We start from the raw sequence: 27,956 nt of genomic DNA on the forward strand, positions 1-27,956 counted from the left end.
AGCGAAGACAACGAAACATTAATTGATTGCTTTAAAAATACCTTCAACACATTCAAAATAAATATACCTATATATGTATCTTTGTAGTGTACCTACACATTACATAGAGCATTCTATAGCAAATTTATCCAGTATCAAGTAGCTTATGCGAGCGACTCTTGACCGCGTAATCTTCACGCTCAATCTCCTATGTGCTTAATTTACTAATTTTTTTCTAAACATCACCTGGACACCGGCATTTGTTACTTACTGACGAAATACCATTGCGTTTCAGACTGATTTATTTACTGTGTAAATGCTTTAGGATGGCATTATTGATAATTTGTTATAAAAAGGGTTTCGTTTTCTTGGTTTTTATATGTAACATTATGTTTAAAGTTTAAAATATGTACTAATAAGTTTTCTTTTATATTAGTACTTTACTGATGTATAGAAAATAAGAAAATTAATAAATGTTTTGTGTACACGCATATACAATGCAACCCGACATGGATCAAACACTTCGGTTGATCACCAAATAACCAAACTACGTATGGCGCCCATATAACGTCATTGAATATTTATTTCTTTTTTTATATAATAGGAGGCAAACGGGCAGACTGCTCACCTGATGTTGAGTGATAACACTCATATAGCCGGCAGGCTCGCGGGTGCGTTGCCGGCCTTTCAGGAATTGGTACGCTCTTTTCATGGAGTCGAATTGCCACATAGTGGTGGTGCGTGGCGAAAAATGCCTTAAGAAACGCTTCGTTGTGGAACAACGGACGTCAAGGTGATACGGATGGTATTTTGTATTCTGCCTTGACGTCCCATAATGAAAATCAGCTGCAGGTGTTAGTCCGGACAACTGTTCTGTACCTGCTCCATGGTAAGAGCGGTAGAAGATGCAGAGAGAGCCCAAATCTCTGCGCAATAGCAAGGAAGCAAGCTGCATGGAGGTGACTGTTCGTTGACGACGCAAAACGCTCTACTAAAATGAAATTCCAGGGTATGTGTGAATTGCTTTTATTTTACAGATTTACTAAACACCAACAGTAACTTTTTAACCACATCTTAGAATTATTATTTAAATTGTCGGAAAAGGAAAAGAGATACGTGTTTGTAGTCTTATTTTTTTAGGAGACTAATACATATAAAATCGATACTATATATATAGAAGAATGCGGCAGGTTTTCATTATCTTAGTCTTCCTTTAAAAATATGTATATATATACAAATTTCCTAATAAACGTATAATATAATCGCGAATTAAAATGGCATTGATTAATTATAGAATATATATGAAATATGATGTGGTGGAATTAGAGAATAATTATATTATAATGATGAACTCAAAGTATGAAACCCATAAACGATACGACTACGAATGATAACTTTCTGTATGGAAACCTTGTACAGCGCTCTGTGGGCGTATTTGGAACTAGATAGTAGATCTCAGTGTTTCCCATAGCCCCTCTATTCAATGTGATTGTTAAGGGGTTTGATAAATTATTAAAGTTATTTGGAATTCAAGTTTCAGGTTTTCATTATATGTCTAGAAAATTTATTTACTTTCGTTAAGAATTTCATATTAATTTCTTCCTAAAATACATCAAGTTCCGTAGTAAACAATTACATTTTTTAATCATAAAAATTCTAATTGTTGCATTCATTAGAATTTTGGTGGGTAGCAAAAAAGATTGGAAAACTCTACCCTATCTAGTTCCGTTTGAAAGTGAACGTTTTTCGTGAATATGTCGGAGCAATTGTGCTGATACCAGCTGTCAATGTCATCATAATTTAATAACATAAAAGTCTAATTAGTTCAAAACTATTCTGTAGTTTATTTGATTTGCCAATAAAAAATGTTTGACTTGCAGCTGATAGCAATGCTATACTAACATTTATGTTATTCATAAATTTAAATACAGATATTGTTTGTAAGAATCTGCCGCATCCACATAAAAACGACCTACTTTACACCTACTTTGAAATTTGTCATAGACAGGTACAATTTGCACGTTCATTTATGAGTGGCACACTGACTTAGGCCATATATAATTCAAAAAGTCAATTGCAACCCAGCCTTACAATTGACAGTTATCGAAGTTAATACTAGAGTATTAAATAAAATGTGTAAGGGCGTGTCAGTCGTTTTGTTTAATTTTCTTCTGAAGCCACTCGCTGAAAAACAAATACATTAAAAGTTATTTTCATTTATATACAGTATGTATGAATTTTGTTCTATATGAATGAATTATGATGTATATCTCTCTCTATATGATATGAATTTTTATTAGGAATCAGGCAAAACCTGTATTAAATAAAAATAAATAAATTCAGAAAGCTCGTGAGTCAGTAAGCTTTTAAAGTGTCTCAGTAAGAGTGTATTTTTTCGTTTTTAAAATAAAAACAAGTATTTTATGCCGGAGTTGTGATATTTTTTTTGTATTGTTGTCAAATTTTGTGAGCTTTCCCCATTTGTGTAATGAGTTTTCACAATTATAACGCGTTGTTCTTTCGAAAAACGGATTTTTAATAATCGGAATAAACAGAGGTGACAGCTGTCAAATTTCAGAGTTGCCACTTGCATGCAAAAAAGATATTCCGATTTTAAAAAAAGTGCACTGTACTGAAACACCCTATATAAGCTCGATAAGTTCATGTCTTAAAGAAGTTTTAATAGTATTAGGTCTAAGGTATAAGGAAATAACAGGAAGACTGCAAACAAAAATGCTTTATGCTTAGGACATCACGGTAATACAGGTAAAATTATCAATCTGGTGAAACAATAACAGTATCGCGTTTAGCACGCCCTGAAGAGGCATAAAATCTTTTGCTCATAATAATATATTCATACCATTAAGTGCCATAGTTTTAGCTTCGATAGTAAATCGTCATCCAACATTGGTTTGGCTTCCGGTAACTTTGATGCAAAATCAAGTGGTGCTTCTTCGCTATCCCTTCTGAAAGTATAGTTAAAAAAATTTAGCGCTTTTGTAGAATTATTGTTGTATGTCTAATAATAATAGCATTTCAATGAAAGCTTTATAGTACATATATTAATCTAATATTTATCTTATCTCCAACTACATAGATGGAGAAATAAGTTTATTTTGTCTTTAGCGCCATCTGTGTATCACACTACGAACTACGATAGCACAAAAATTCGAATAACCTACTCGAGGCGGTGGGCATTCGGTGCATTATTTTCAAAAAACACTCGATAGATGTCAGTTGAATCTTCTTTTTTAATTTCGGAGTTTTGGTCGTGGTTCTGTAAATTAAAAATAAAATTATAGTTTTGGTAAGTTCATATATTTATAGCGCATATACAACAATAATGATTGGTACACATGGGTCTCAGGACATTGTATGTTATCCTTGTTTATATTTTTTGTTTAATAAGGTATAGATAACCGAAATAACCTACCATATCATTAGTTGCAGCAATTTGCCGAAGCATTTTCGTGATGTACCAATCTGGGGGTGTTGCTGGGGCTGTCACTGCTGGCTTTCCAGATCGCTTGCCGTGAGCTGAAAATAGAAATTAAGTCGTAAGTACTTTGTCGCTTATAATATGTTTATTAATTATTTATACCATAGTACATTTTTTGGAAGTGTTAAGCCAATATTAACTTAAATGAGCCATCTTCGTCAAAGTCAAAGATAATTATATAGAATACACAAGTACAAAGCCGCGCCGGTAGCCGTTTTAAAATATAATTTAGATCAAACAACAATTTCCGCATTAAAAAGATAATCCCCTTATATTTTCGATTGGTATTAGAATGAAGCAATTAATAGTTTAAATAAGGTTTGGAAAAGCTTTATTGTACAAAGTTCAAACAATATTTTTAATATATAGAAAACTATAAACTACACTTCGACACATTCGCTTTTGCTCTAAAGGTGTATATGCACTCAGCATATAAAAATACCGTAGAAGGGTCTTCAAAGGATGGGATTAGTGTTTTGCTTTTGCATCAAACACACGGAAACAACTACTTTGTTTCTAACATTATTAATGGAATGAGTGATACCTGTATCCTATATTCCATAATAAACATATTCTATTTTTTTGTGTATTCATTTAATTTATAGTAAATTTGTTTTCTAAAAAAAATTAACGAACATTTTTTTTACTGAATTTCATGTGTGAGCTACATAAATACATCGATCTTTCAGGACTAAATATGTACGTGACGGTGACGGAAACTTTAGAATAATAATATTAATGTATCTACTATTTAATTAGTACATCTACCGCTAAGCTATTTGAAAAAACCTCTTTGTCATGCTACAATCAGCTACGCCGTAGCATGACCCGTAGCTTGCAACTTCAAAGTAATTTTTTTTAATATAACTATGACTAACACTCACGCATTTCGAAGTCCATACGTAATAATTGCAGTCAGAGAGTTTATCAATTATCATACGATTCCTGTATATCTAAAACGTATTCCATTTTTAACAAATGGGAGTTTATGACTCGCATTTTAACATCTGTTAAAATGCGTTCCGCAATCACGCATGCTTCATTCTGATTTTTAGACATAGACATAACATTTATTACTAACAAAACACACACAGAAACACATAAAATAAAAATAATTAACAAAATAATAATAATAGAGATATAACAATTTGTTTTTAAAGAAAAAGGTTTAATTGTGTAATGCGTGTGTACTGTGGTTGTAATTGGCCCTGGCTCAGCATTATGCTGAGGAGCAGAGTTGTTCCACAGCGCTAAAAAGAATCTCAGTCATTTCCAGAAGTTCAGTCATTTGCCGTTAACGGAAGCCATTTTGTTTTATTATTGTGTGAAAAACATTCTTCACACTCGGATTTCCAAATGCATAATTTAAAAAATCCGAGCGACCTTGCTACGAATAAAACTTAGATTTTTACACAAGTATTTAACGAAGATTTGACTGTATTATACTTAGTAAACATTATGGCTTACTAATGTATTAATGAATAAGTTTATGTTCTGACAAACCTAGAACTTTGTGATTGCCTTGCACCCAACGATGGTCTGGAGTGAAAAGAAAAAGAGAAGGTTTTACTGGTTTCGGGGCACAATGCCAGTCATATTATTTTCTGTTCTAACCGGCCGTCATTCATAAGCAACATCTTGATCCGTATGGCAAGGTGACAGTAGCATCGTAATTGTTACCATGGAAACCATGTTTGTTAAAATTCTTGCATACACAGTGTCATTAGAAACGACTCAACCGGTTTTATAATAGGATTACAGGCTGTTTTTAATTCATTAGGCTCAGTATTAATATTCATACGCCATGTTTAAGCGGGAGCACCGTGTTACTGATGAGTTTAAACCTCCGTCATTTTGTTAAATATCACATTAATCATTCTAAAAATAAAATGTTATATTTTTGGATGACATATTTATTTCAAATTAATTATATATGCACGAAAAAAAATATATTTTGCCATATATATATGTTACATATGGTTTTCCCCGACAGATACGACCTCCAAGTATTTAAAGTTAAAGTGTACCTTCTCCTCACTCAAAGCTCGCAACGTACCCAGTAAAAATGGGTGTCCATGGGCTGCGATGACTGTCCTTTATGGGCTTTGCTTGTTATTTAAAATTTAAAAAACAAAAAAATATGTACAGGGTATAATTTGTTGTTATTTGTCTTCGAATATACATTAAAGATTATTCAGTTATCTTCGTGATATTATTGTTAAGGAAACTATATATAAATAGAATTAAAAAGAAATCAGTAATTCTGGCAGCTGTAAGCCAGCAAACGGCGTATCACAGGGAGCGGTAGAAGTTTCTTCTTTCAGAGGCCAAAATACATTTTAAGTCATAGGGAAAGTGAGTGTTATTCCAATCCGGAAAAAAAGTTGGTCACTTTAGGGCACTGGTATGAATAGAAACTCATTGACTCACCTTGAACCAACACTTCATGCACTGTTCCCTTCGACATAGCACTTTAGTAAAATGTTGTCATCATGAATGTGATCGCCAAAGGTTGATATGGCCAACAACGGTCTTTTCTTAAGACTGTGAGACGTCAAATCAACTACACCGAAACTTTGCGAGAAAGTGAAGGTAGGCTTGTGAATGGTTATTAAACTACCCGCATATCCATGCAATGACCGAAAACGTCCATTTGTATAGAAAATTTAAAGTTAAGTTGGACATGATTGCATTTGTATTGAATTCACATTCATTTATATATAAAGAAACATATCGCTCTTGAATTCATATACCTGAGATTTTTGGAAACTGCCTCCAAACATAATAATTGAGAAACATTGATCATATAACATTCAGAATGTACGATAGTTTATCGTACATTAAATTTGATTGTGTTTCAGGAGGTAAAATCACTTACAATGTAATCTGCAATACAACACAGTCAACACCAAACTTTTTAAATTTGTTTTAATTTTCATTTTAATATTTCTTTATTATTTGTAGGTATACTTTGTAGGTTATGAAAATTGTAAAAATAAATTATACGTATGCAGCATGATTTAGATGTTAAAATGTATATATTTTAGAAATATGCCGTAGCGTTAGGTCCCTTTTGTTTGAAAATATAACCCTTTACCTACCGACATAAGATTATAGTTTCATTCAAGAATATGAAATTCATACATAAATGTAACAGAAATGTTTTGAAATATATTAAGTAGAAAAAATTCATTCCATACATAATCTTCGTAGCTTCTCAGGAAGTACTCAGTATATATATCAGATGTACAAATATATATTTATTGTGTTCCCATGTTAGTTATTATTTTGTTCTGTGATATGAATTTTCTTGTCTTAGATAATCTTACATAAACTTGACACACATCAGTATCTATACAATACACAGTTTTGGAATAAGATATATCAATCCATTATTTCATCTTGGGCAAGTAGGCAGGTAGTTGTATTAGTAAGTATGATGCAACTATACATCTGTACATATAGGAAATTCCATGTATGAAACACAGCCGTGATTTTAAAATACGACCTTGGGACTTACCTATTAAACCAAGGCTTGGCCCGAGACAAACTTTTTCAGCACTATAGTACATTTTACGTTTTTGATTTACAGGCAAAAATATAGAGAATTAGGATGACAATTAAATACACAATAACCTATTAACATGCTATATTAGCATTTGTATCACGGAAAGTAATTAACCACAGTAGCCAGTCGTGAAGCTCCAAAAATTATTTGATAAATCCAATTTCCGGATTTATTATCTCTCAAATTTTTTTCGTAACTAGCGAGCCCGTTATCTTTATATTCCAACCAATTTACACAAAACCTTAGCAAGTTATATACTTAAACCATCCTCATGAATTTCTTAATTTGTTGGTAATAACTGAAAATCTTAGTTGTTTTTGAGTTTATGACGAAAAGTCAGGCGTACCGGAAGACTTTCTTTAAGATTATGTTATTAAATATATAAAAGTAGGGTTAAAATCTTCAGCGTAAAACTCTCATCCATGTGATTACTGATCTGAGCGCATTGCTGAAGCAAGGTTCGAATCCCGGCTGTTAAAACTTATCAACGTTTCTCTGTGCACCACTAACTGATATGTGATATCAGTCAGAAATCGCCATGCCTTACATACGATGGCGTGAGTACACACACACATAAGCCTAACCTACCAGAAAAGATCACAAAAAATCACAGGAAAACTAACTAAACCAACTTTTTATTAAATCAGAAAATAATACTATCTTCATAATAGATTTGCTTTAGAATTTGGTTAATGATAAGGATCGTGTAGTAGTTGTTAGTTCCGGTTTCAAGCATTGTACACACAATGGTATTTCCTCTTAATTAGCCGTACTATATCATAGCAGTTGTGGAATAATAGCTTGATGATACCATTTGTAACATAATAATGTCGTCGCTCTAAACGTATGCACATAAGGTCCAAAAATCTTGCATTGAAAGTCACTTTCGTCACTGTGTGTGGTAGTAAAAAATCAGGGAAATCTGTGTGTATGTACAAAATTTGTAGGAAGCAATCACAATTGTTATGGTAAAGACAAGATAGACGGTCAATAGACATGCTGATTTGAACAAGATTATTGGAACGTTTAAGGTTTAAAGAGACACGAACACCGTATATGCAGTATAAAGATTAATGAAATAGCTACAAAAACTATGTTTATCTGAAGCTACTTCATATAACACATCTATTTGATTGAATTTATAATTGCAAGCGAGTTGCTTAACAATGCATTGGAGATTTGAACGTGGGAGAAACGAAAACAATCGAAAAAGGTTGGAAACGAGAACTAAGTAATCATCGCTTTTGTACAAGTTGCTTATGTTCATTTGAAAAGTTAAACCAAATCGAAAAAAACTATACATTTCCATAGAATCATTCAAACACACTGATTATATTTGGGCTTTTAACTTTAGTAAATACTTTTTTAAATTTAGATACATATTAATATTTTCCAAACCAGCATCGTAAACTTGACGTTTGAATGTTTTTACTTCTTAATATATTTTGTAGATAAAACATCTAAATCGTTAATAAACACATAAAAAATTGTACCCTAGACGCCGAAACTTTAATGTAAACAGTAAGACAATATTAAGAATAACAATATTTTGGTGTTATGTGAAAAATCAAGCCTCGGAAAAAACTATGTTATTGCTAGTTATATATAACCTAGTATAACTGTATACAGTTATATATAGTGATACTACGTGTAATACGAAAGATCACATGTATAATATAGATACACAACATATATATTTACGCTGCGCCCAATCAGGATTCCTCCTACAATGAGTATGGGAATGCGCAAGTGTCACTGACGTAAGGATTTACAGGCAGCTCATCATCGATAAGCGATCTTTGATAACTCTATACGATCTATCTAACTAGCTTAATATGACAATGATTACTTGCAATTTCATAATGACAATTATTAAGTGTTATCTGTGACGTATAACGCTACTTTATGTGTGCTTAAAATAAAAGATAAATCAGTGGCGGTAAAACCTTTTTAGAGTTTAGATTTCTATATTTGCTTCATGATCTTTTGCCAATCTAATAGGCTAGTACGTAATCAGCCTCCTGTTTACACGCCGTCGACTTTTGGGTCTAAGGCAAGCCGGTTTCCTCACGGTGTTTTCCTTCACCGTTCGAGGGAATGTTAAATGCGCACATAGAAAGAAAGCCTATTGGTGTACAGCCAGGGATAGAACCTACGGCCTCATGGATGAGAGTCGCACGCTGATGCCACTAGGCCATATATATGCAATACGTTAATAATAACAATTCTACAACCCTTATTCGCGAATCGCCAATTTTCTTTATAAGCAGGACCCGTGGACCTTCTGTTTCTAAAATACGATGTCTGATTGATGATTTTAGACACCATTTAACCGTTTAAAAATCTATTTCATCACTTTGTACCTGCCAAATTATAAACATTTTTGTTATAATAATAAAATATTATAACAAAAATGTATATTATGAAAAATAATAAAATTATAAAAAAAATGGCATGGTGCCAGCCATACAGTTATAGACTAGTATATGTACTTACCTCCCCAACATGAATGTCCGTAGCTCAAGCAGGACCCTGAAATTAAAAATTAAAATGTATTACATTCTTGTAGACATAATAACTTATACGAGTATAAGACAAATATATTTTTCAGAAGTCTTTAGGGAAATTTATAATAAATATAAATATATACATACAGTATAATAGAATTGATAATTTAAATGTTTTTGTTATGAGACATTTTGTTGCAAGAATCTCAAGGACGGACGAATGTGCCTGAAATATTTTCTGTTATTTTGTTTTAAATTCACCCTGACCCAGTGAGATTGTTCTTTTTACTGCTGTATTCTATTAGTCGCATAGATAAGTGTTGGCCTAGTGGCTTTAGCGTGCGACTCTTATCCCTGAGGTCGTAGGTTCGATCGCCGGCTGTGCACCAAAAAAGGCTAAAAAGGTTGTAGCGCCATTGATTATTATTCTATTGGTCGACAAGAAATGCATTGGAATATTCACTTAAAAAGCTAACTTAAATGCAACCTTTAGAAATCCTAACAATTGCCACCAATGTGTTGTGAATATAATTTCTAGACAGTACAGTAGATACATTTTCTGTTTTAATTTAAGTAGTTTAAATATTGTAGGATTGTTTTTGTACTCTTTCACAAACTGTCCTAGCACTCACTGACTGACTGATCGACCTGTGAACGATATAGAATGTTTTCCTGTAAATATATATATATATATATATATATATATATATATAATCGCACCGATTGTAAAGAATGAAAGCGCTGTAAATTAAACATTACGTCAGCCCCTGAGAGGAATAAAATCTTTAAAATGTTATACATTACTTGTTATAAAAGCATATCTATTATACTACTATTATATACTGAGTATGTGAATATTATGATGCACTCCGTTCATATTAGCCCATAAACGCATCACGTGTATTACGGGAGTGGCTACGATCTAATAAGGCACTAACTTGCCCGATTGCAACCTTAGATGGTTGCCTTAAAGGTTCTTTAAAAGGGAAACATTACTCGTAAGATTCTTTACAAATAATGTTACTTAGTGATAATGTTTCGTACATAAAAAATGTGACGGTTCAGTAAAAAAAATTAAGGGTTTAAGCAACCTAAAGCTTTACTGTTAAATTTGTGATCAATAATTACGTGAATTCATCAAAGATTCGTGTTGGTATTCGAACTCCATTGTATTCAAGACAAGGAGGTAATGACTTCATTTGAAGCCAGACTTTTTCATAATATAATAATAGGAACCTACACATTAACAGTAAAATATTTAAGCTGAGTTCAAAGACCTGTTTTCAAAAACTACATCCTTGGAAGTATCTGATGATGAAGACAACTCAGACAATTTCTTTTTAGAGAAATCGATGTTATTTCTTCAAATCTCTTAAATATTAGTAGTAAAGCCTCAGATTTTGAAGGTTGGTAACATTGGTAAGTAATATTCCGGCCTCCAATAGCATATTCATTACATAAATTACTTTGAATACATGGACGTCGGGAATATACATAAATTTGTACCGTATTTTTAAAATATATAGAAAAAGTATGCATCAGTGACTAACAATTTAATACGTGATAAGTACTTTCATTCCTCATAACGGTTGGTGTTAAATGTGCTTTCTTGCATTATTAACGAGGAATTAACCTTGACAATGTACTTCGATGAAAACTCTGAGAGCTTATTAAATTTTCCCAGAAACAGGTGAAAGCAAGGCTACCAGTTTCCATGAAAACATTACACTATTTAATAAAAATGCAAACGCATGCATATTTCTAATTGCCTGATCGTTGCATGATAATACTTACATGCGAAAATTTCAAATGCAGTGTAATTAATCAATAGAGGTAGCATTCTACTGTGCAATAAGCCCATGCAATTACTGTGCTGTCTCTGGCTCTGAAGTAATAATAATAAGTTCGTAATTAGCAATGAAATAATGATAAAAATTAGGTCTGTAAAAAACGCATGCTACAACATAAAAATCGACGTAAAAATAATTGAATAACAATTTTTAATAAACAACATCTATTAAATAACAAATGAGCCAAGTTAAATTCAGCACAGTTATCGCAACATACCTCCGCGCTGGCTTCTCCATCCGTTGACTTTTTGGAACAGATTTGAAGACTTGCTACCTCTACTGATAATTCTTTGCTCTGTGGATCAAAATTATTAAATAATATCACCCAATGCAGATCAAGGTCTTATGTTAGAAGGAATATGTACGTCATTTGCAACGTTGTATAGGAATATCACCATTGATTTAAACCTTTTTAGGTGCAAACCGTGAACCCCCATTGTTCCAAAGAAGATTAGATTCTAAAAACTTTATTCTCATTAATGTCACTAACTTGTGAAAATTAATAATATTGAAAACATAAAAAGTAAAATATACCACGTATAATAGTGTTATTACATTAGAGTCCATCTACCAAAAAATCTTCGAAATGGGTCTGCTGGTTTTTCCCGTTTCTCGGGAGGCTGTTGTAAAGACTCGCTCCGGTTCCGATTTTAAATATATATATATATATGTATATGATTAGTGTTAACGGCTATGTGAAGGTTTGAAGTTAAATTTAACGCTCGTGTATATTTACGTGAGTGTATATTTCGTTTTATTGCGGACCGTATCTCCCTCCTTTCTGGTTTCTTCTATATATGTTTGCCGTAATAATTTTGTATGATGATTTCATATTTTAAAATAGTACCGAGAGTTTTTTACGCCGGCTTTTTCTCTCGGCCTACACCCGCTGTCTTCTTTGCCGATAAGTATATGGGATGTCTATCGATACAAATTTAATTACTTGGAATAACCTGTATCTTATATTCCAAAATACAGCTGCTAATTGTTCTTTAATTTTGTGTCAATGTACAGCTTGATTTTGTTTAATGATAGAAAATTTTCTACTACATTGAGTCGTGTGTATAACATTCATTTACTTTATATTATACTAAACATTTTGGGTTAACTATTAAGCTGTGATTTTTGCATCTTTAAGTAAGTTGTAAACTTAATGTAAGTATTGTAATATAATGAATTTATAATAATATTATACAAAGGAAATATTTTTATATTTCTAATAAAACTATTTAAAAATTCCTTCACCATCGCAATGCTAATCTAGATTATAACTATATTTAAATAATTAACAATTAGTTTCACTTTTATTATAACTGCAACATTCTATCAACTTTCTGTAAAATTATATTTACACTGAAGGTTTAATTTTTTTTATCCCATGGTGCAGGCTGTCTTTTGACCATACCGCGTAGTCATTTGTAAAATTTTTCCTTTAATTATATATTAAGTTTATTCATATCTTGAAGGTATAAAAAGTTAAGTTGAAATAACATAGACAGTAAATATTCTTTCAAATGTCACTCGGCATTATTAGAAATAGATTATTCTAGATAAATAAGTTGAAACAACGGAACGAGCTCTGGAGCAGACGTCAAGCAGTTTAATATCTTTTTAAACGTTTATTGAGTGGAACGAGGAATTGGCTTATTTGAAAGCCGATTACATGGCGGGAATTGTCGTGTCGAGAAATAACTTTATGGTTTTGTTTAAATGTCATTTTATTGTGGAATTTGTATTGTATTTAAATTTAACAAAATTATTGTGGCGTAAATTGGTGTGACATATATACGCAAGAATGGAATAATAGTGGCGTTTCTTTAGGTCTAAAATATCTGTATCTATTTATTTTTCTTCACTGATCTGTGCCATAAATAAATAGATATTAAAGTTCACTGGTCCCGTGATTTGACGCTCACGCCTCATCGCTTCAACACTGCTCTTGTAAATGGGTTACTGATAGATAAATATGATAAAACTTGAGGAACGTAAGCCTACCGAATCCTGCATGAAATTTTGAAGTCCAGCAAATTGTATATTGGCATAATATTGTTTTATTGGAGGCAAATTAACAATACCGTGGACTGCGAAGCGCACCAATACATCGATCCTGACCAAACTCCGCCTGTCTACCATATGCCGACAACTAATTATAACATATTTCGGCCATACAATGCTAAGAGGCGATGAGAACATGGACAAACTGATCGTTGTTGGTAACACAGAAAGCAAAAGATCTCATGGCTGATCAAGTGTAAGACTCATCGCCAAACAACAAAACTATACACTGTTATAATAGAAGCGCTGGATAGAAACTGCAGATGTTTCCTTTCTGACCACGATGCTAAGACTACCGATTTAAGAGAGATTATATTGTTTTACTTTTTTAATTTGTCTCTGTGTTACAATTATGCGTTACTCTGTGTACGCGTGCAGACCTGCCCCAACACTCATGTAAATACTAGTAATATGTGATTAAAACGAAGTTCACAACGTTTCACCATTGATTGTACTTTTAAGTTAATCAAGCTAGTAGCAAACTAGTTTCGAATAAACAATGGGCCATGGGACATTTGCGATTGTTTATTTTTTACAGCACAAGCCTAGCCTAAACCAATTATGTTTCTCTGGAACTGGAACCTGGAAAAAATGTACTATCAACTAACGAATTTTTTTACCTTACAATGGTACCTGGAAGTCTTGTCAGCGACAAGGACCTTCGCCATCCTACATTTAAGTTACCTCTTTTAATGTACTTAGCGAGGTGTTAAACAAATGCTTCATAATTGATTAAAATAAAGTCCATAATATAAACGGATTTTTATTTGTTCTTAGATATTTCAATTTAAATAAAATTACACATTCGTTTAATAAAAATCAAGGATTAAGTCTGCGCCATACAATTAATTACCGTTGGAGAAATGTTTGTCCGATCGTAAAACGAACGAGCACCAATCATATTAAGGTTTTAATGCCGACATAAAATATAGCCTCAAATATTTACTAACAGTTTTATAGATTCGGCTAAATAACTAAAAGTTCAAGAAGGTTCAAATCAAAAAGTATACTATCAAATAGTATAGAAGATCATTCAAAAAGTAAATGAATATTGACAATTGACTACAAGAAAAGATTAGAAAATACTACAGTTTTAAATTTCGAATTTTTCGAGTCACGTAGTTTATATCTAAACACAAACGAAGCGCTGCGAGCTTTTAATTTCATTTAATTATAATAATAAGTGGGCCGTTAAGTTTCCGTTGGATATTGAATTTCCATAACTCAAACGATTGTGCATTGCAACCGTTTAGTTTCCAAGTGTTCAAACGCAGTTTTATTGAATATAAATGTGATTTTATTATCAGAAGAGACTCAATTCAAAGAATTCACAATTGCCTTTGAGGTTTAAAGATACTCGAAATATAATTGTTTATAAAGAATGTTTATCTGTCCTGAAAATATTGTTTACGACGAGCTAATACGCCGTACTAATAGTTGTCTATTCAACTCTAAAGAAGTATAATTGTATAGTTGTATAGAGGACACCGTGAGTCATTTCTGCAAAAACCCGTCATCTTTTAGTCGATACCAACTCCGGGGAAATAAATACAGATAATACAACTTCCTCTACAGCTGTGATACTTTTTGACATTCAACAACTTTTGTCTTCAGTCACTTTGAGCACGCACGCTGTAAAGCACGCGAAACGTCGGGAGAAATTTAAAATTATGTAAAATAATTGTAAGTTTATAATAATACTTAGCTTCAATCTGGTAAAAGAGTGTTTTCTTTAAAGTAACTCTTGAACGACTGATGAAGGCATTCTTTGTAACTTTCCGAAGAAGGAAGGTGCTTAAAGGAAGGATCTTCAAACTATCTAAAGACTGACTGAGAGGATCGAAGTAACCCCTTAGTTAATAATAATTTCTTTGCAAGAATATGGTACAAAATTTTTTTTGGTGGTACAATCTAAAGTTCGCATACTCTACCAAACATAATGGCGTCCAAATCTGTCTTAAAAGGAATTTTAAATTGAAGTAACATACAGTATGAGTCATGGCATTATTGGCAATTCTTATATTATTTGACGTGATAAAATATTACATTATTAAAATATATCATTACGTTATCAAATTAATATTAATTAAAAGGACATTTATAAAATATGATAATATATAATTTGTCCTTATTCGGTCCTTGTATAGAAGTGATACAAATTTGAGCTTCTTAAATAAAGGTACTCAATTATCTTCTTTTGATTTTCTTTGAGTCTTAAATACCTTTATTACTTCGAGTGAATTCCCCCAAACTATAATTTCATATGTAAGTTTAGATTAAACATATACATGATAAGCAGCTTATACCGAGTCATGGTTAACAATTTCCCATAGTCGTTGTAACATATACACGTAAACACACATACACATTCAATAAATTCTTAGCAATTAGGTAAACTTCGTAAGCGCGCCATAGCAATCTACTTGCTATATATCAATGGTAAATAAACTTTACAATAATAAACAATGAAATCTTAAACTTTTGTTATAAGGAGTGTCCCAAAAATAACCGATTTGATAAAGCAAAGTTTAATAAGTTAAGGTTACTATTAAGACGTAAGCCTTATTAGCATTTCCTCAACCGACGTCAATGCTAAAACATTAAGGAAAATCTTCCAAATATAAATAATCCTTCAATGGTGTTTCGACTCTTGGTTTATGAAATATCTATTTCTGGAGAATGAGGCTAAATCTTACGCGAATATAACCACTCCTACAACATAATTCAATGAGATTATTATTAGTATTATGTTTAATAAGATCATTGTGATTTCATTAATATTTAATGATATATGAAACTCCTCATAAACTCATAAACAAAATATCAAACTATTAATTATAAGATCTAATGAAATATTTGTATGACATAACAGCAGAACAACAATATTTTATGCTAAATATAAGTTCGCTTTAAATAAATCAATCCGAAAAATTGATAACAATCAGAACACGTACATATTAAGATAATCTAATCAAGAAACATTTTCACAAAGATGTTATAAAGTTAGTCTGTGCTTATTGAATTCGGTAATCTGTCAAAAGTACAAAATAATGTTATCAGGTTATGGAACTACGTGATTTAAAAGAACTATCCGAAGATTGTAATTGTTTTTTCCTTTCATTATGTAGACAGTAATGTAATTGTGGATCATAAAAATACATTCACAAATCGTGGTATAATTGATCATAAGAAAAAACACAGGTGGCACTACAATCCTTGGTTTTTGCCTTAGATTTCTGTATTTGTTACTTGTTTTTTTTTTTTAATTGGTAGTCGACTACTGGTGTTAACGACAGAGCAGTTAATAGACACTTATTGCCACACATCACCTCTTTTTGGAACATCTTAAAATTCCAGGTATTTCCGGACCGTTATGACTAAAGGACCTTCAAGAGAAGAGCGAACCTTAAAAGCTGGCAACGCACTTGCAAACCTGGTTCATGGGCGGCGGTAAACTCTTAACTGCAGGTGTCGTTTGCTCCATATAAATGTAGGTGAGCCTTCTGTGTTTGACCATATCGATATTTTTTGGGTACGGGCTTGCCGTTATTCGCACTACGTTTGCATCGTACGAGGGAGTGTTTAATGGGATCTCAGGCATGAGAGTTACTTGCACCATTCACTAGGAAATAATTAAGAATTTAGCCAAACAACATTAGAGATAGATTTTTGTATGGGAAACTAGAGCGCTCCGAGGTTGTATGAACAATTTATAACTCGTATTATCGTATTCACGTACACGAAAACAATCGTTAAGGGCGTACTGTGGATGGATCTATCGTTTTCGTATTACAAGCAAAATATAACATTTTCTATTAATATATTAATATTTTGTATTAAGAGAAATTATCTATTTCTTCTTCTACATTCTTTTGAAAAGGATACAATATTTTTATGATGTAATGTGTTCTTTTGTGAATTGGGGCCATACTAATTTACTTTATTGAGAATAAGTTAGCCAAAAGACGTACAATTATATTGAAATACCATTGGTGGGTGGTAGTTTGGCTACTTTCTATCGTAGTCATACTTTGATTACTAAGTTAATATATTTAGTATGACGTATGATTTATACGTTTTCATTCCATTGAAGTCTTTGGATCTTCTTTGACGCATATAAACGTGTTTATATTATGGTTGAAGTACTTTTTCTTAAAAACAGAGAACGACTTATAACGTCGATTTAGGTAGATAAAACAATTTGGAGTTTTGTCAACGAAATTGTGTCAAAAACCCGTAGATAAATGATAGTATTATATACACGTATAAACTTATAATTTTATACATATTAAAAAAAATGAGTCGCTAAATATATTGCTAAGCACAAAATTCCTAGACTGCTGGACCACTTCTAGTATTTTTTTAAATTATAGTCTCCGAGTTTTTATGAAAGGATTGCACGGAAAAACCTAAGAACCAGTTTTATTCGAAAAGCGAACAGTGGAGACTGGCATAGCAAAATGTTCCAACTTTCATTAATAATATGACACGAAAGTAAAATCAAAGCCCATATCCCAAGTCGCTGTTACAGAAATTCAACTTAACAAGATATTATAAAAATACCAAAATGTTTGTTTTTCGCAATCAGACCTTTTAAAATAATATTATTCGTCACAACATAAAGCTATCATACTAATAACATAATAACAGTATTAAGGTGGAGCGTAATTGCCTTTAAGGAAAATCGAGCCAGTTGCAGTATATAAGCTGCTTATAAAGACTATTTTTGGTTGCATTATTAAAATAAAATGTCTACGATTATGTATATGTGTTAATTTTTACCTATTTCCTCAGGTTTTTTTGACATTTTTTTGTCGTTTCGTCTATATTAGAACAAAATTAACGTTCAATTGTACTAACGTGGGTATTTAAAATCTTAACCTAGAAAGTAACAATAAAAAATATTAAAAATAAAATTAAAACAACTTTTAAAAGTTTGTTCCCTGTGGCAGCGTACCTTTAACGCTGGCAACATTTCCTGACTGTATTGCCATACTTATTCGTTGAGCCAGGTAAGCACCAGCTCTAGGATCACCGGGACTATCTACCAGGCGCCAACTTAAATCTTTAATTAGCACCTGTGCTCTTGAACACCACGACCCAAGAGTCTCTACTCCACAGGGAACAAAATAGAAGTTGGAAAGACTCTCGAATGCCGTTTATTATTTTCTGCCTGCTCTGCAGCCGCCCCAGCTTTTTTGCTTATCCGAAGTGGGTGAGACGGGGATATCGTATCCACACAAGTAGCATCCCATACTTAGGCCCGTCCCATTTTCCAAGGAATCAACGACATCCCATCCGGCTGCTTGCCATCGTCGAATGTATGTATCGTTTGTTTCTAAGATATATTTTGTACTAAAGTATATCTTAGAAACCCATGATAGCAAATTATAATTTGTAAAACTTTTAATGGCTTTTTGTATTTATAAAAAACTAGGGGTTGAAAATTATTTTTACACTCTAATAGTACAATAATTTTTGATATCGGTCCGATAAGCAAATATAAATCTTCTTTCAACCGGCCAACAGTTTTGTTCACATAGTTAGGTTTTAAAGACACGAGGAAGTGTTCTTGAATTGAAATATATCTCAAATTTTCCTCTTCCACTACTTCATTTATATTAACTTAGTGTATTTTGTAAAGATATATATATTGTTATACAAGAAATACTTATATTCCTAAGGTAGATTACAGTTAAAAAAAGTCAACAAGTTCACAATTATTTTCCTTAAATCAAAATTGAATACTTTTATGTCACTTGAGTGCTAATAAAAGACATTGTTTTCTGTGAATACTTTTAATTTGTTTTCAAAGTGTATTCATTTGAGATGACTTATGTAGCCCACGGTGTTTAGGGTTGAAGAATTTAGTACAAACGCGAAAGTCCGAACCCAACGTATTCATGAGCTAAGATTTTATACACTGTGGGATAATAAAAATCCATGAAGAAGTTTGATATTCGCTTCTCAAGAAAAACTTTTTCGACTTATTAACTCTATCCTAGGAAGAAGTGTCGAACATTCAACGCATACAAGCAAGCAATAAGCAACCTAAAATTTTGGACAGTTCAGATGTATGTATGTAATGTAATGTATTTGGAGAACGGACAACCGCGATATTCTTATATAGATAAGTTAATTGTTGGCTCAAAACTTAAAATAACAACCAATAATTGCAAGGGTAAAAGGTATTTCATAGACAACCTGTGGTGTCCATAAGTGTAATATGTTTTCGTATCGATTTTGGTCATCATAACATTATAGTTTCTAAGTAAAGTGATTTATACTGTGTTGTAGACCATCAGGTACGAAAATTAAACCCTATAGTAGTTTTTTTACTCGAAAGTCTTCGTTTATTTATGTTGAAAAAGAAAATAGTACAACTGATCCATAAAATATATTTTTTATTGATGAATTTAATATAAATATCGGTGAGCATCAATAATAGTTAAGAATAATTCAGATGGTTACATTACCTGAAGCTCCTTCAGTAAGGCAGATGATAAGCAGGAGTGATAGGCAGGCTGTGGCGGCCGCGCTGGGCAGGTATGCTCTCGTTGTCTTCTGCATTGTTATTTCTGTTTCCTGCAACAAAAAAATCGATTATTTACGCTTGTTGATTATGCCGATTATTAAAGTAAGGTATTTAAAAAGGAACCTGATGATTTGGCAAAATTAAAAAAACCTATTGGCAGTGCATATAATAAGGAGTTTAAAGAATAGTGAAGAAGGTACATTACTCAATTTTTCAAGAGGAAAAAAGTAGCAAAGAAAAGATCATATAAGGTGCACGGATCCAAATAAAATTAGCTAAAGAAAGTTTTTTAAAGCCGAACCAAAATATCGCGGGAAAAGGCCAGCGTTGGAGGCCTATGCAGGAGCGCAAAACAACTGTGTCACTTAGCCTAATTTCATTTATTTGTATATTTCTTATTAAATGTACAAATAATTATAAAAATAGGTTCTAAACATTTCATTGGACTCATTTTTCTCAACTCAAACTCAACTCAAAAAGTTTCATAGTATTTATAATTTAATAGAACATAATAAAGATATTGTATTTTTAACTCTACGAACAACTGACGAATCTAAAATTGAGGTTTGAATTTGGAGAAATCATGAAGTACCTTAAACTTAGTAAACAGAATAAACAATCGATTATAAACGGTGTGTTTTGATTAAAAATAACAATATTATTATAAGATTGTTTAACCTCTGTTTGTTTATTTTGATGATAATAATTTCGTTGGCAATCGTTGATAAATTATTATATTTCAATTTGAATTTCAAAATTAAATAACTTGGTCCTTCTGCATTGCTACATTGAGATTTAACGTGTAATAAAATTTGTAAGTTGTAAGTAGTGTTATTGGACACTTTCTTATATTAAATATGTTTTTTTCAAAACTAACCTAAGTTTTGAATTACTTATTAGTCAGGCATTTATTTCGTAAACATAAAAGTTAAATATGAAATCAAATGATTACACTAAAATATAGCCAAAGATGAAATACATAATATTTAATAAAAGCATCAAACATTTACATAAGGGAAAAAAAAACTATAAAAAATATTCACATACATTTCACTAAGTAATACCTAATTTGACTGTGCTGTGTAAAAGTGAGGATATGTCCGTGAAGGAGTATATGTGGGGTGTGCTCATGATTCTCCTTTTCGTCAAATTCCGTAAGACAATTTTGTGAAATAAATATAGACCGAAAAATTCCTACATCTTTTCAGTTTACGTAACTAGGCGTTGTAGTTGTGTACAAAACGTTTTGAAACGTAAAAAAAATATGGAATTACTCTACAATTAGATTTCCAGTTCCTTCTCTACATTTATTAAGTTGGGTTAGGTAAAAATTAAAAGCATCCACTTTATCGTGTTCAAGAAGTAATTATGTAGTGGTCATTTACTGACAAAGTTCCTGTAGTCTCGACATCTTATTGTTTTTAAAACGTATAAATCTTTTCTAATCGCAGCCTCCGTAGAGAACTGAGCAAATGTTTTAAGTTAAGAGCTGATAGAGACAATATAATTGTTACGGTATATTTGTCGAATCACGGTTCCAATTTTTTTTTCTGCTTATTATCATCACTCGGCAATTGTGTACCATTCAATAATGTGGTTGCGCATTCTCTTTAACCACAAATAAATTAATTAAAACATAAAGAAAATATGATTTGTGTAATGAATTAAAGAAGGCACACATTTTTGGCTTTAATCTAACCTAAACTGACCTAAAAAAAACCTAACCTATACTAATGCAATTCACTGGGAACTGCGATAATATAATTTACATCATACATTTAATATCATCAGTTTTGTTTAGTTTTTAAGGCAACCAAAGCCATTCGTCACCATTATATTACTTGGGGCTACTACCTACAAGTCGATAAGAACGATTGAAAAATTTGGATCTGTTTTAAGGTGGAACCGTGAGTTAGATTTTTAGTCGTTGTCACGAAATTCCTTGTCAGGAATTTAGCTAAATTCTTATATTGAATAAGCAAGCACATAAACTAGTGTAGTACAACATGTACTTAATATAATTCATTATATTGAGATATGTGCCTGAGGGCACAGGGATATGTTATGGCATTTATTGTAAAAAAAGCAAACATAAACAATAATGATACTATCAAAAATTAACAAACAAAAATGTGTCTATGAAAATGGCAAAGGTGATATATACGACTAGAATGTTCATAATGTGCTTGCAAATGCAAAAAAGCTTTTGTTTAGAACATTGTATTGAATATAAGGACAAAGTTATGTTGCGTTATGTAAATAAAATCATCATCAATCTTATCATCAAAAACAAATCAATTGAAAATGGCTGTACGTTAGATCATTACATTGTATATTTTAATTTAGTACAATAAATAGTTCTTGCCATTTAGGAATTGTATAGAAAAATATAAACTAAGCTCCATTTTAAATTTTTATCACTTAGACCTCAACAGTACGCACAAAGAAATGGCATTTATCCAAACAATGGATTTGCATGTCTTTGCTATGACATGCTCTGGAGACTAGCTTTGAAAGAAAACTATGAAGTGGGTAATACACGAGATAGTTAATTTAAAAGAACATTCATAAATTACAAAGAATAAAAGCGTTGACAAATAATTTATTCATACTCATACGACATACAAATAAATCACAAACCTCTACGGACCACAGCCGTCTTTGATGGCCATTTTTACATTTGGTAAATTGATATATTTGTCTATAGCCAAATAGGTGATCAACTTTTTGTTCGGCACTATACTTCGTTGTCTAAAACTTCTATTTTTTCATTAACTGTACGAGCAGAGTCATTTTTGAACATAGGATTAAGAGTTATGTGCCACACTTTGTCTCTTGTTAGGGATTTGCTTTCAACTGAAATTTTGTATACCGCGCAATTAGATGGTTTCGATATCGCGTCTACGGATATTGAGAGAACTACATCAAAATTGCATGATATTTAATGTCACCAAATTATATATATATATATATATATATAGAGCGTATGGGTATGTAACACATGCGGATTCCAGTTGAAGTGCCCACTGCCAACTTTAGCGCGTTAAGAATATGTATGGAATACATATGTATTTACTTTGTAGTATTTACTGCAATATATTATTATTTAATTATTTATTTTTAAACTAAAACTTCGCGATCACTCTTTGAAGATTACTAGAGGAAGTACAAAATCATCACGATTTAAATTTAATATATGGAAAATTTTATTTATTGATTTCATAATGGTATAAATTTATTCATTATAACAATCAAATATACAGTATTTACTATTTTATTACCCTAAATAGCATTAATAAAAATAAAATTATGTAATTTTATTAAATTCTTTATGTAGATTTTGAAAATGAACATCGCTTGTTATTTTTCTGTAATTTTAATTGTCTGACATGTTGTCTCCGGGCCGTAATTTAGCGAATGAAGAAAATTATATTTTACTATGAAGTTACCAGTTAATAAATAAAAAAATCTTTGATTTTTTAATCGACATTAATTGAGGAATCCCTTGAGTTAGCCGCGGAAATTGTAATTTACAAATTTGATTGATGAACAAATTTTGAGGGAAGTGATAATTGAGAAATATTGATATAATTTGTATTGTGATTGACTAACCCATTGATAATATCGAAATTTTGATGTCATACTCATTTTAAGTATAATTTGCATTCAAAATTGCGGGATAACGTGTGGGAATACCTCAAAATAGCTAATGTTATAAACTGTTCTTGGGTGAATTAAATAAAAAGAAATTAGTTTAAATAAATAAAATTTGTAGTCAGTCGCAATACACCCAACAAATTGACGTGGTTTTTCTGCGGTATTTTTTGAATCGAACAAATATAATTACAGTCAACATATACTTGTAATATATACGTATGCTCGTAAAACTGATTACATTTATTTCCAGAACGTATATTTGAGAATAAAATAATGTATATTAAAAACAAATGACAATCAGAGTTAGCAATTATATTTTATGTAACAGGATTAACTTTTAATGGTAATTTTAACGTGTGCACGTTTTTAGTTCAAAATGAAAATGCATTTGTTTAATCAAGTAATGTAATATTATATATAAATTATATATAATTATTAGCAAAAAATATTCTATGCGAAATGGCCACGCGAACTGTGAGGGTACACTTTATCATTTTGCTTAACGTAGTATTCTTCAATCGTGAAAATTTTATCATCGGTAAAGAGGATGTTTCTGTGCTTTTCACCTGCATATCGCGATAGAAGGCATTTTGATAGATCCACTCTCTTTGTTTGTAAATATTGATTAAAGGCATGTCCTGTAAATCTACGATAAGCACCGACCTTCAGGTCTTGTTTTAAAAAACACGACAGAGTCCTAGCTTCATTTCTCGCGATAAGATTGTTTGCTTTCTAATGGGGTTTTGACGAATTCTGGCTTTAACAGCATTAACAGCCTTTGTAGTTCTAACAGCACACGGCCGCTCCGATCTTTTCTGGTTTACGACTAACGAAGTGTTGTTGTATCTGTTGATAGTACGATATACGAACATACGGCTCATACCCACTTTGTGCAAGGCAATCACTGCAATCCTATTTTCTTTAACGCTCCATTCCATATTGTAATTTGATAGTGAACATGAAAAAATATGTGATATGGCCCAAAATTAAAAGAAGTTTTTAAAATAACATACGTGTTCCAAATTAAAAAAATTAAAAAGTTGAAAAAAAGAAAAAGGTTTTATGTAACAACATTTATGGCCAGACTATTACTAATTAATATTCAGTTTTCACTTCATTAGTCCTGTCTTTTGACAACACGGAATTAATGAAGAAAAAATCCTTTAGCGTTTTATTGTGACAAGGTTTATACTGTCCGAATTTGTTTAATTTAGCTTATATTTCTTATATGTTGATATGGTTAAGTTACGACAATCAATATAGAAAAACTGTAATATGAATGATATTTTAAGAATAATTAAGAAGATTCTACCAGTATTTCCTCTTACTTAAACGTTTCCTTTAAGCTTTTTTCCGTCTTGTCCCTTTTACAAATGTTGTCTACATACAAAAAAAAATTGTATCGTAAATAACTGTTCCGAAGTTATGATTTGCAATGTGAAACTACGCATCAACGTATACAATTCATCATCTTATTGGTAGCGGTTGGAACTTTATACACTTAGGCTTGGTTTGGTTGGAGTATCTCTAGTGGAGTGCCTTTGCTCAAACAGCACTACAAACGTGAAGGAAACTAAAGCAAGACTAGTTTCTTTAAGTCATAAGTCATCCTTGATTTGCATTATTTTATAGAAAAACTTACAAAAATAACTGTCTTATTAAATGTTACTATAAAATTCGAAATGAGGTTCATTAAAACTTATGTGATGATTAAAGAGGTCTTATATAGTATTGTCTTTTGTTAAAATAGCTTTTACACATTAAGAAAAACACTTTTTGTACGGATTAAAGCTATGTATTATCATTAATTAAATATAAGTTTTAATAATAATACATAGCTTTAATCCGTTCAAAAAGTGTTTTTCTTAAGGTCTTATTTATATATTTATAAATTCTATTCAGAAGATGACATTTTATGATGCTATAATACCAAAATAAAAATTGCATATGAACACAATTTTTATGTTATAGAAACACGAAAACATTGGAAATAAGTTTTTCAAAAGAGTTTTAATTACCAAAAAGCCGCGTAAAAAATATTAATTAGGCTCGGAAATATACATCGTCGGTGTGTATTGTATGATTTTAACTTTTGTTAATAAATTTTCAGTTTTTCTTTTACTATCTAACTACACGGCAATGTTATTTTGACATTAAAATTATTGTCGTACTATCGATAGAGTTTATTGCCAGTTCTTCTATTCCGTTATACGCTCTTGATTTGAGAACTGGCAGAAAATGTAAAATTAGAAGCATTTTATACACATTTCTGTTTTTGACGCTCATAAGTATATGATTTTGAATTGAAAAAATATTTAATATTAAAAAATTAATAAATATCTCGGATGGGCCTCGTAAAAGCCAACTATGTACTCATAAAAATTATAAACTCAGTCTGTTTGCGAGAATTTTATATATATGGAAGATGTAATCTATACAGACGTTAATTTTATTTCATTAATTAAAATACGAAATACGGTCATACAATATTTTAATGGCCGAAATAAGAGATTATTAGAATTTTCCTTCTAATAGAAATCTTCTAAGAAATTGATGACTTGGGTTGCTTTATTATTATTAACTTCATTTTATTATTTCTGTTAGAAATCTTTGCTACTACTCGGTAATGTTATTTTATGAATAAGTCCAAATATATCAATAGTAATAATATATAAATATATAATAATACGTTAAATTGCAGGCATTCAATCCAATATATATTTACCAATAATGGTAGCGACTTCGTTACTGTTACTCACTTAAGGAATCGCTGGTATGTATTAAGTAATCGTACAATAAAAATTACAATCGTATAAATATCCGAATGCAAAATCAACAAAAAGGTTTTTTAACCATTTTACAGTGTTAAAATAGGGAAATTAAAATAGTTTTTCCCAATTGTTTAGGCGTAAAACTTCAGCGATTTAACTTTTTAATTAATATTTATTGCGTCTATATTTATTTTAACAAGGAAACAATTGTGCTAGAATAAACTTGAAAATTACTATATAGATTTTAAAAGTTATATTACATTTAGTCTAACAGGTATCATTTAAAGGTTAGACTTTATAAAATTAAAATAAATCTAAAATATCATTTAAAGTTTATTAATATTTTTATTGAAAGTTGTTTATATAATTACTTTTAAAAATAAAAACAAATTGTGGAACCTAGTCCTAGCCTAGCCTTAGAACATCAGAAATGTCCGCCGCAGAGTAACAAGACTTCAAACATTCAACGTGAAATAAATGATTATTTAAAACATACTGAAAATATTACTTACAAGTAAGGGTGTTCCACCGGTGGTTGCGTCCGAAAGCTATCTAACCACGGCGTGCCAGCCCCGTGCTATTTATACGTGAAACGCGCCGAGTCACCTACGTAACTTTTCATTCAGAACTTTACAACTTTTCACGCAATCGCAGAATTTTATCGCCTATTAGAATTATTAGGATATCTTTTCATATATTTAAGATAATATATATATATATATATATATATATATATATATTTCTCTCCTGCATTCTTACGTCGTATGTGATATAAAAATTACGTAGCCCAACAAGCATGAAAGAAAAATTATAAAATACTAAATGAACTTATTATTATTATTAAACCTTTATTGCTGATACATAGTAAAATATATTAACACTTATGTAATTTACATAATAAAACTTCATTCTAATACATAATATGACCTGTTTTAGGTAATCAGTGTGTCCTGTGACACATAGGCCTCTACCAGCTGCTTCAATTTTTTTCTGTTGTTAGCTATTCTTGTCCAAATTGGGCCTTATATTCTCTTTATATTGTCTGCCCATCTCTTGCTCTGTCTTCCTGTTTTCCTTTTTCCATCGCGTTGTTGCCATTATGTAATTATTTTGGTCCATTTCAACCTGTTATCTCTCATCATGTGCCCGGTCCAGCGCCATTTTAATGCATGGACTTAAAACATTATAATAAATTAATAAAATTCATTACAACAACACAATACAAATTCACCTTACATTTGGAAAGGGTCCGAAATTGTGAAGAACCTGACTAATAGTCCGAATCAATAGAAAAGTTATACAACACTAAATATTTATTTTTAAACATATTACAAATATCGCATTGCCTGGTTTCGTAGAGGTAATATTTTAGTAGTAACGCCACTTGTTGCAGTCCAAAGACTTCTATAGTTGATGAGAATCATTTTGTAAGTGTAATAAATTATAACAACGCGTTGGTTGTTGAAATACCTAATTGTTTCGAGTCAGTTACTAGTTATATTATATTAGAAAAAAAGAAACGACCCCCAGAAGCC

The 27,956-nt window shown here is 31.3% G+C and overlaps 1 protein-coding gene across 1 annotated transcript; it reads right to left on the bottom strand.

The window, feature by feature from the left end:
• Positions 1 to 1,548: 1,548 nt before the first annotated feature.
• Positions 1,549 to 26,960, bottom strand: LOC123708630. The gene is made up of 8 exons (XM_045659435.1): positions 26,934 to 26,960; positions 19,935 to 20,043; positions 11,621 to 11,698; positions 9,543 to 9,578; positions 3,413 to 3,516; positions 3,162 to 3,256; positions 2,840 to 2,945; positions 1,549 to 2,163 (listed from the first exon to the last, which is right to left on the bottom strand). Exons 2-8 carry the CDS (start codon positions 20,026 to 20,028, stop codon positions 2,140 to 2,142), a joined length of 537 nt encoding a protein of 178 aa, XP_045515391.1. The 5' UTR covers positions 20,029 to 20,043; positions 26,934 to 26,960; the 3' UTR covers positions 1,549 to 2,139.
• Positions 26,961 to 27,956: the final 996 nt, after the last annotated feature.

The sequence above is a fragment of the Pieris brassicae genome, chromosome 4 (genome assembly GCF_905147105.1).
Source record: "Pieris brassicae chromosome 4, ilPieBrab1.1, whole genome shotgun sequence".
NCBI classification, from domain to species: Eukaryota; Metazoa; Arthropoda; class Insecta; order Lepidoptera; family Pieridae; genus Pieris; species Pieris brassicae.

Bases quoted from the DNA above. Each gene is read 5' to 3' on its own strand.
- LOC123708630 (XM_045659435.1), bottom strand. From the start codon at position 20,028: ATGCAGAAGACAACGAGAGCATACCTGCCCAGCGCGGCCGCCACAGCC. The intron at 11,699-19,934 runs GTAATGTAACCA...TTTGATCCACAG, and splicing joins CCTTACTGAAGGAGCTTCAG to AGCAAAGAATTATCAGTAGA. The intron at 9,579-11,620 runs GTATGTTGCGAT...TTTTAATTTCAG, and splicing joins ATGGAGAAGCCAGCGCGGAG to GGTCCTGCTTGAGCTACGGA.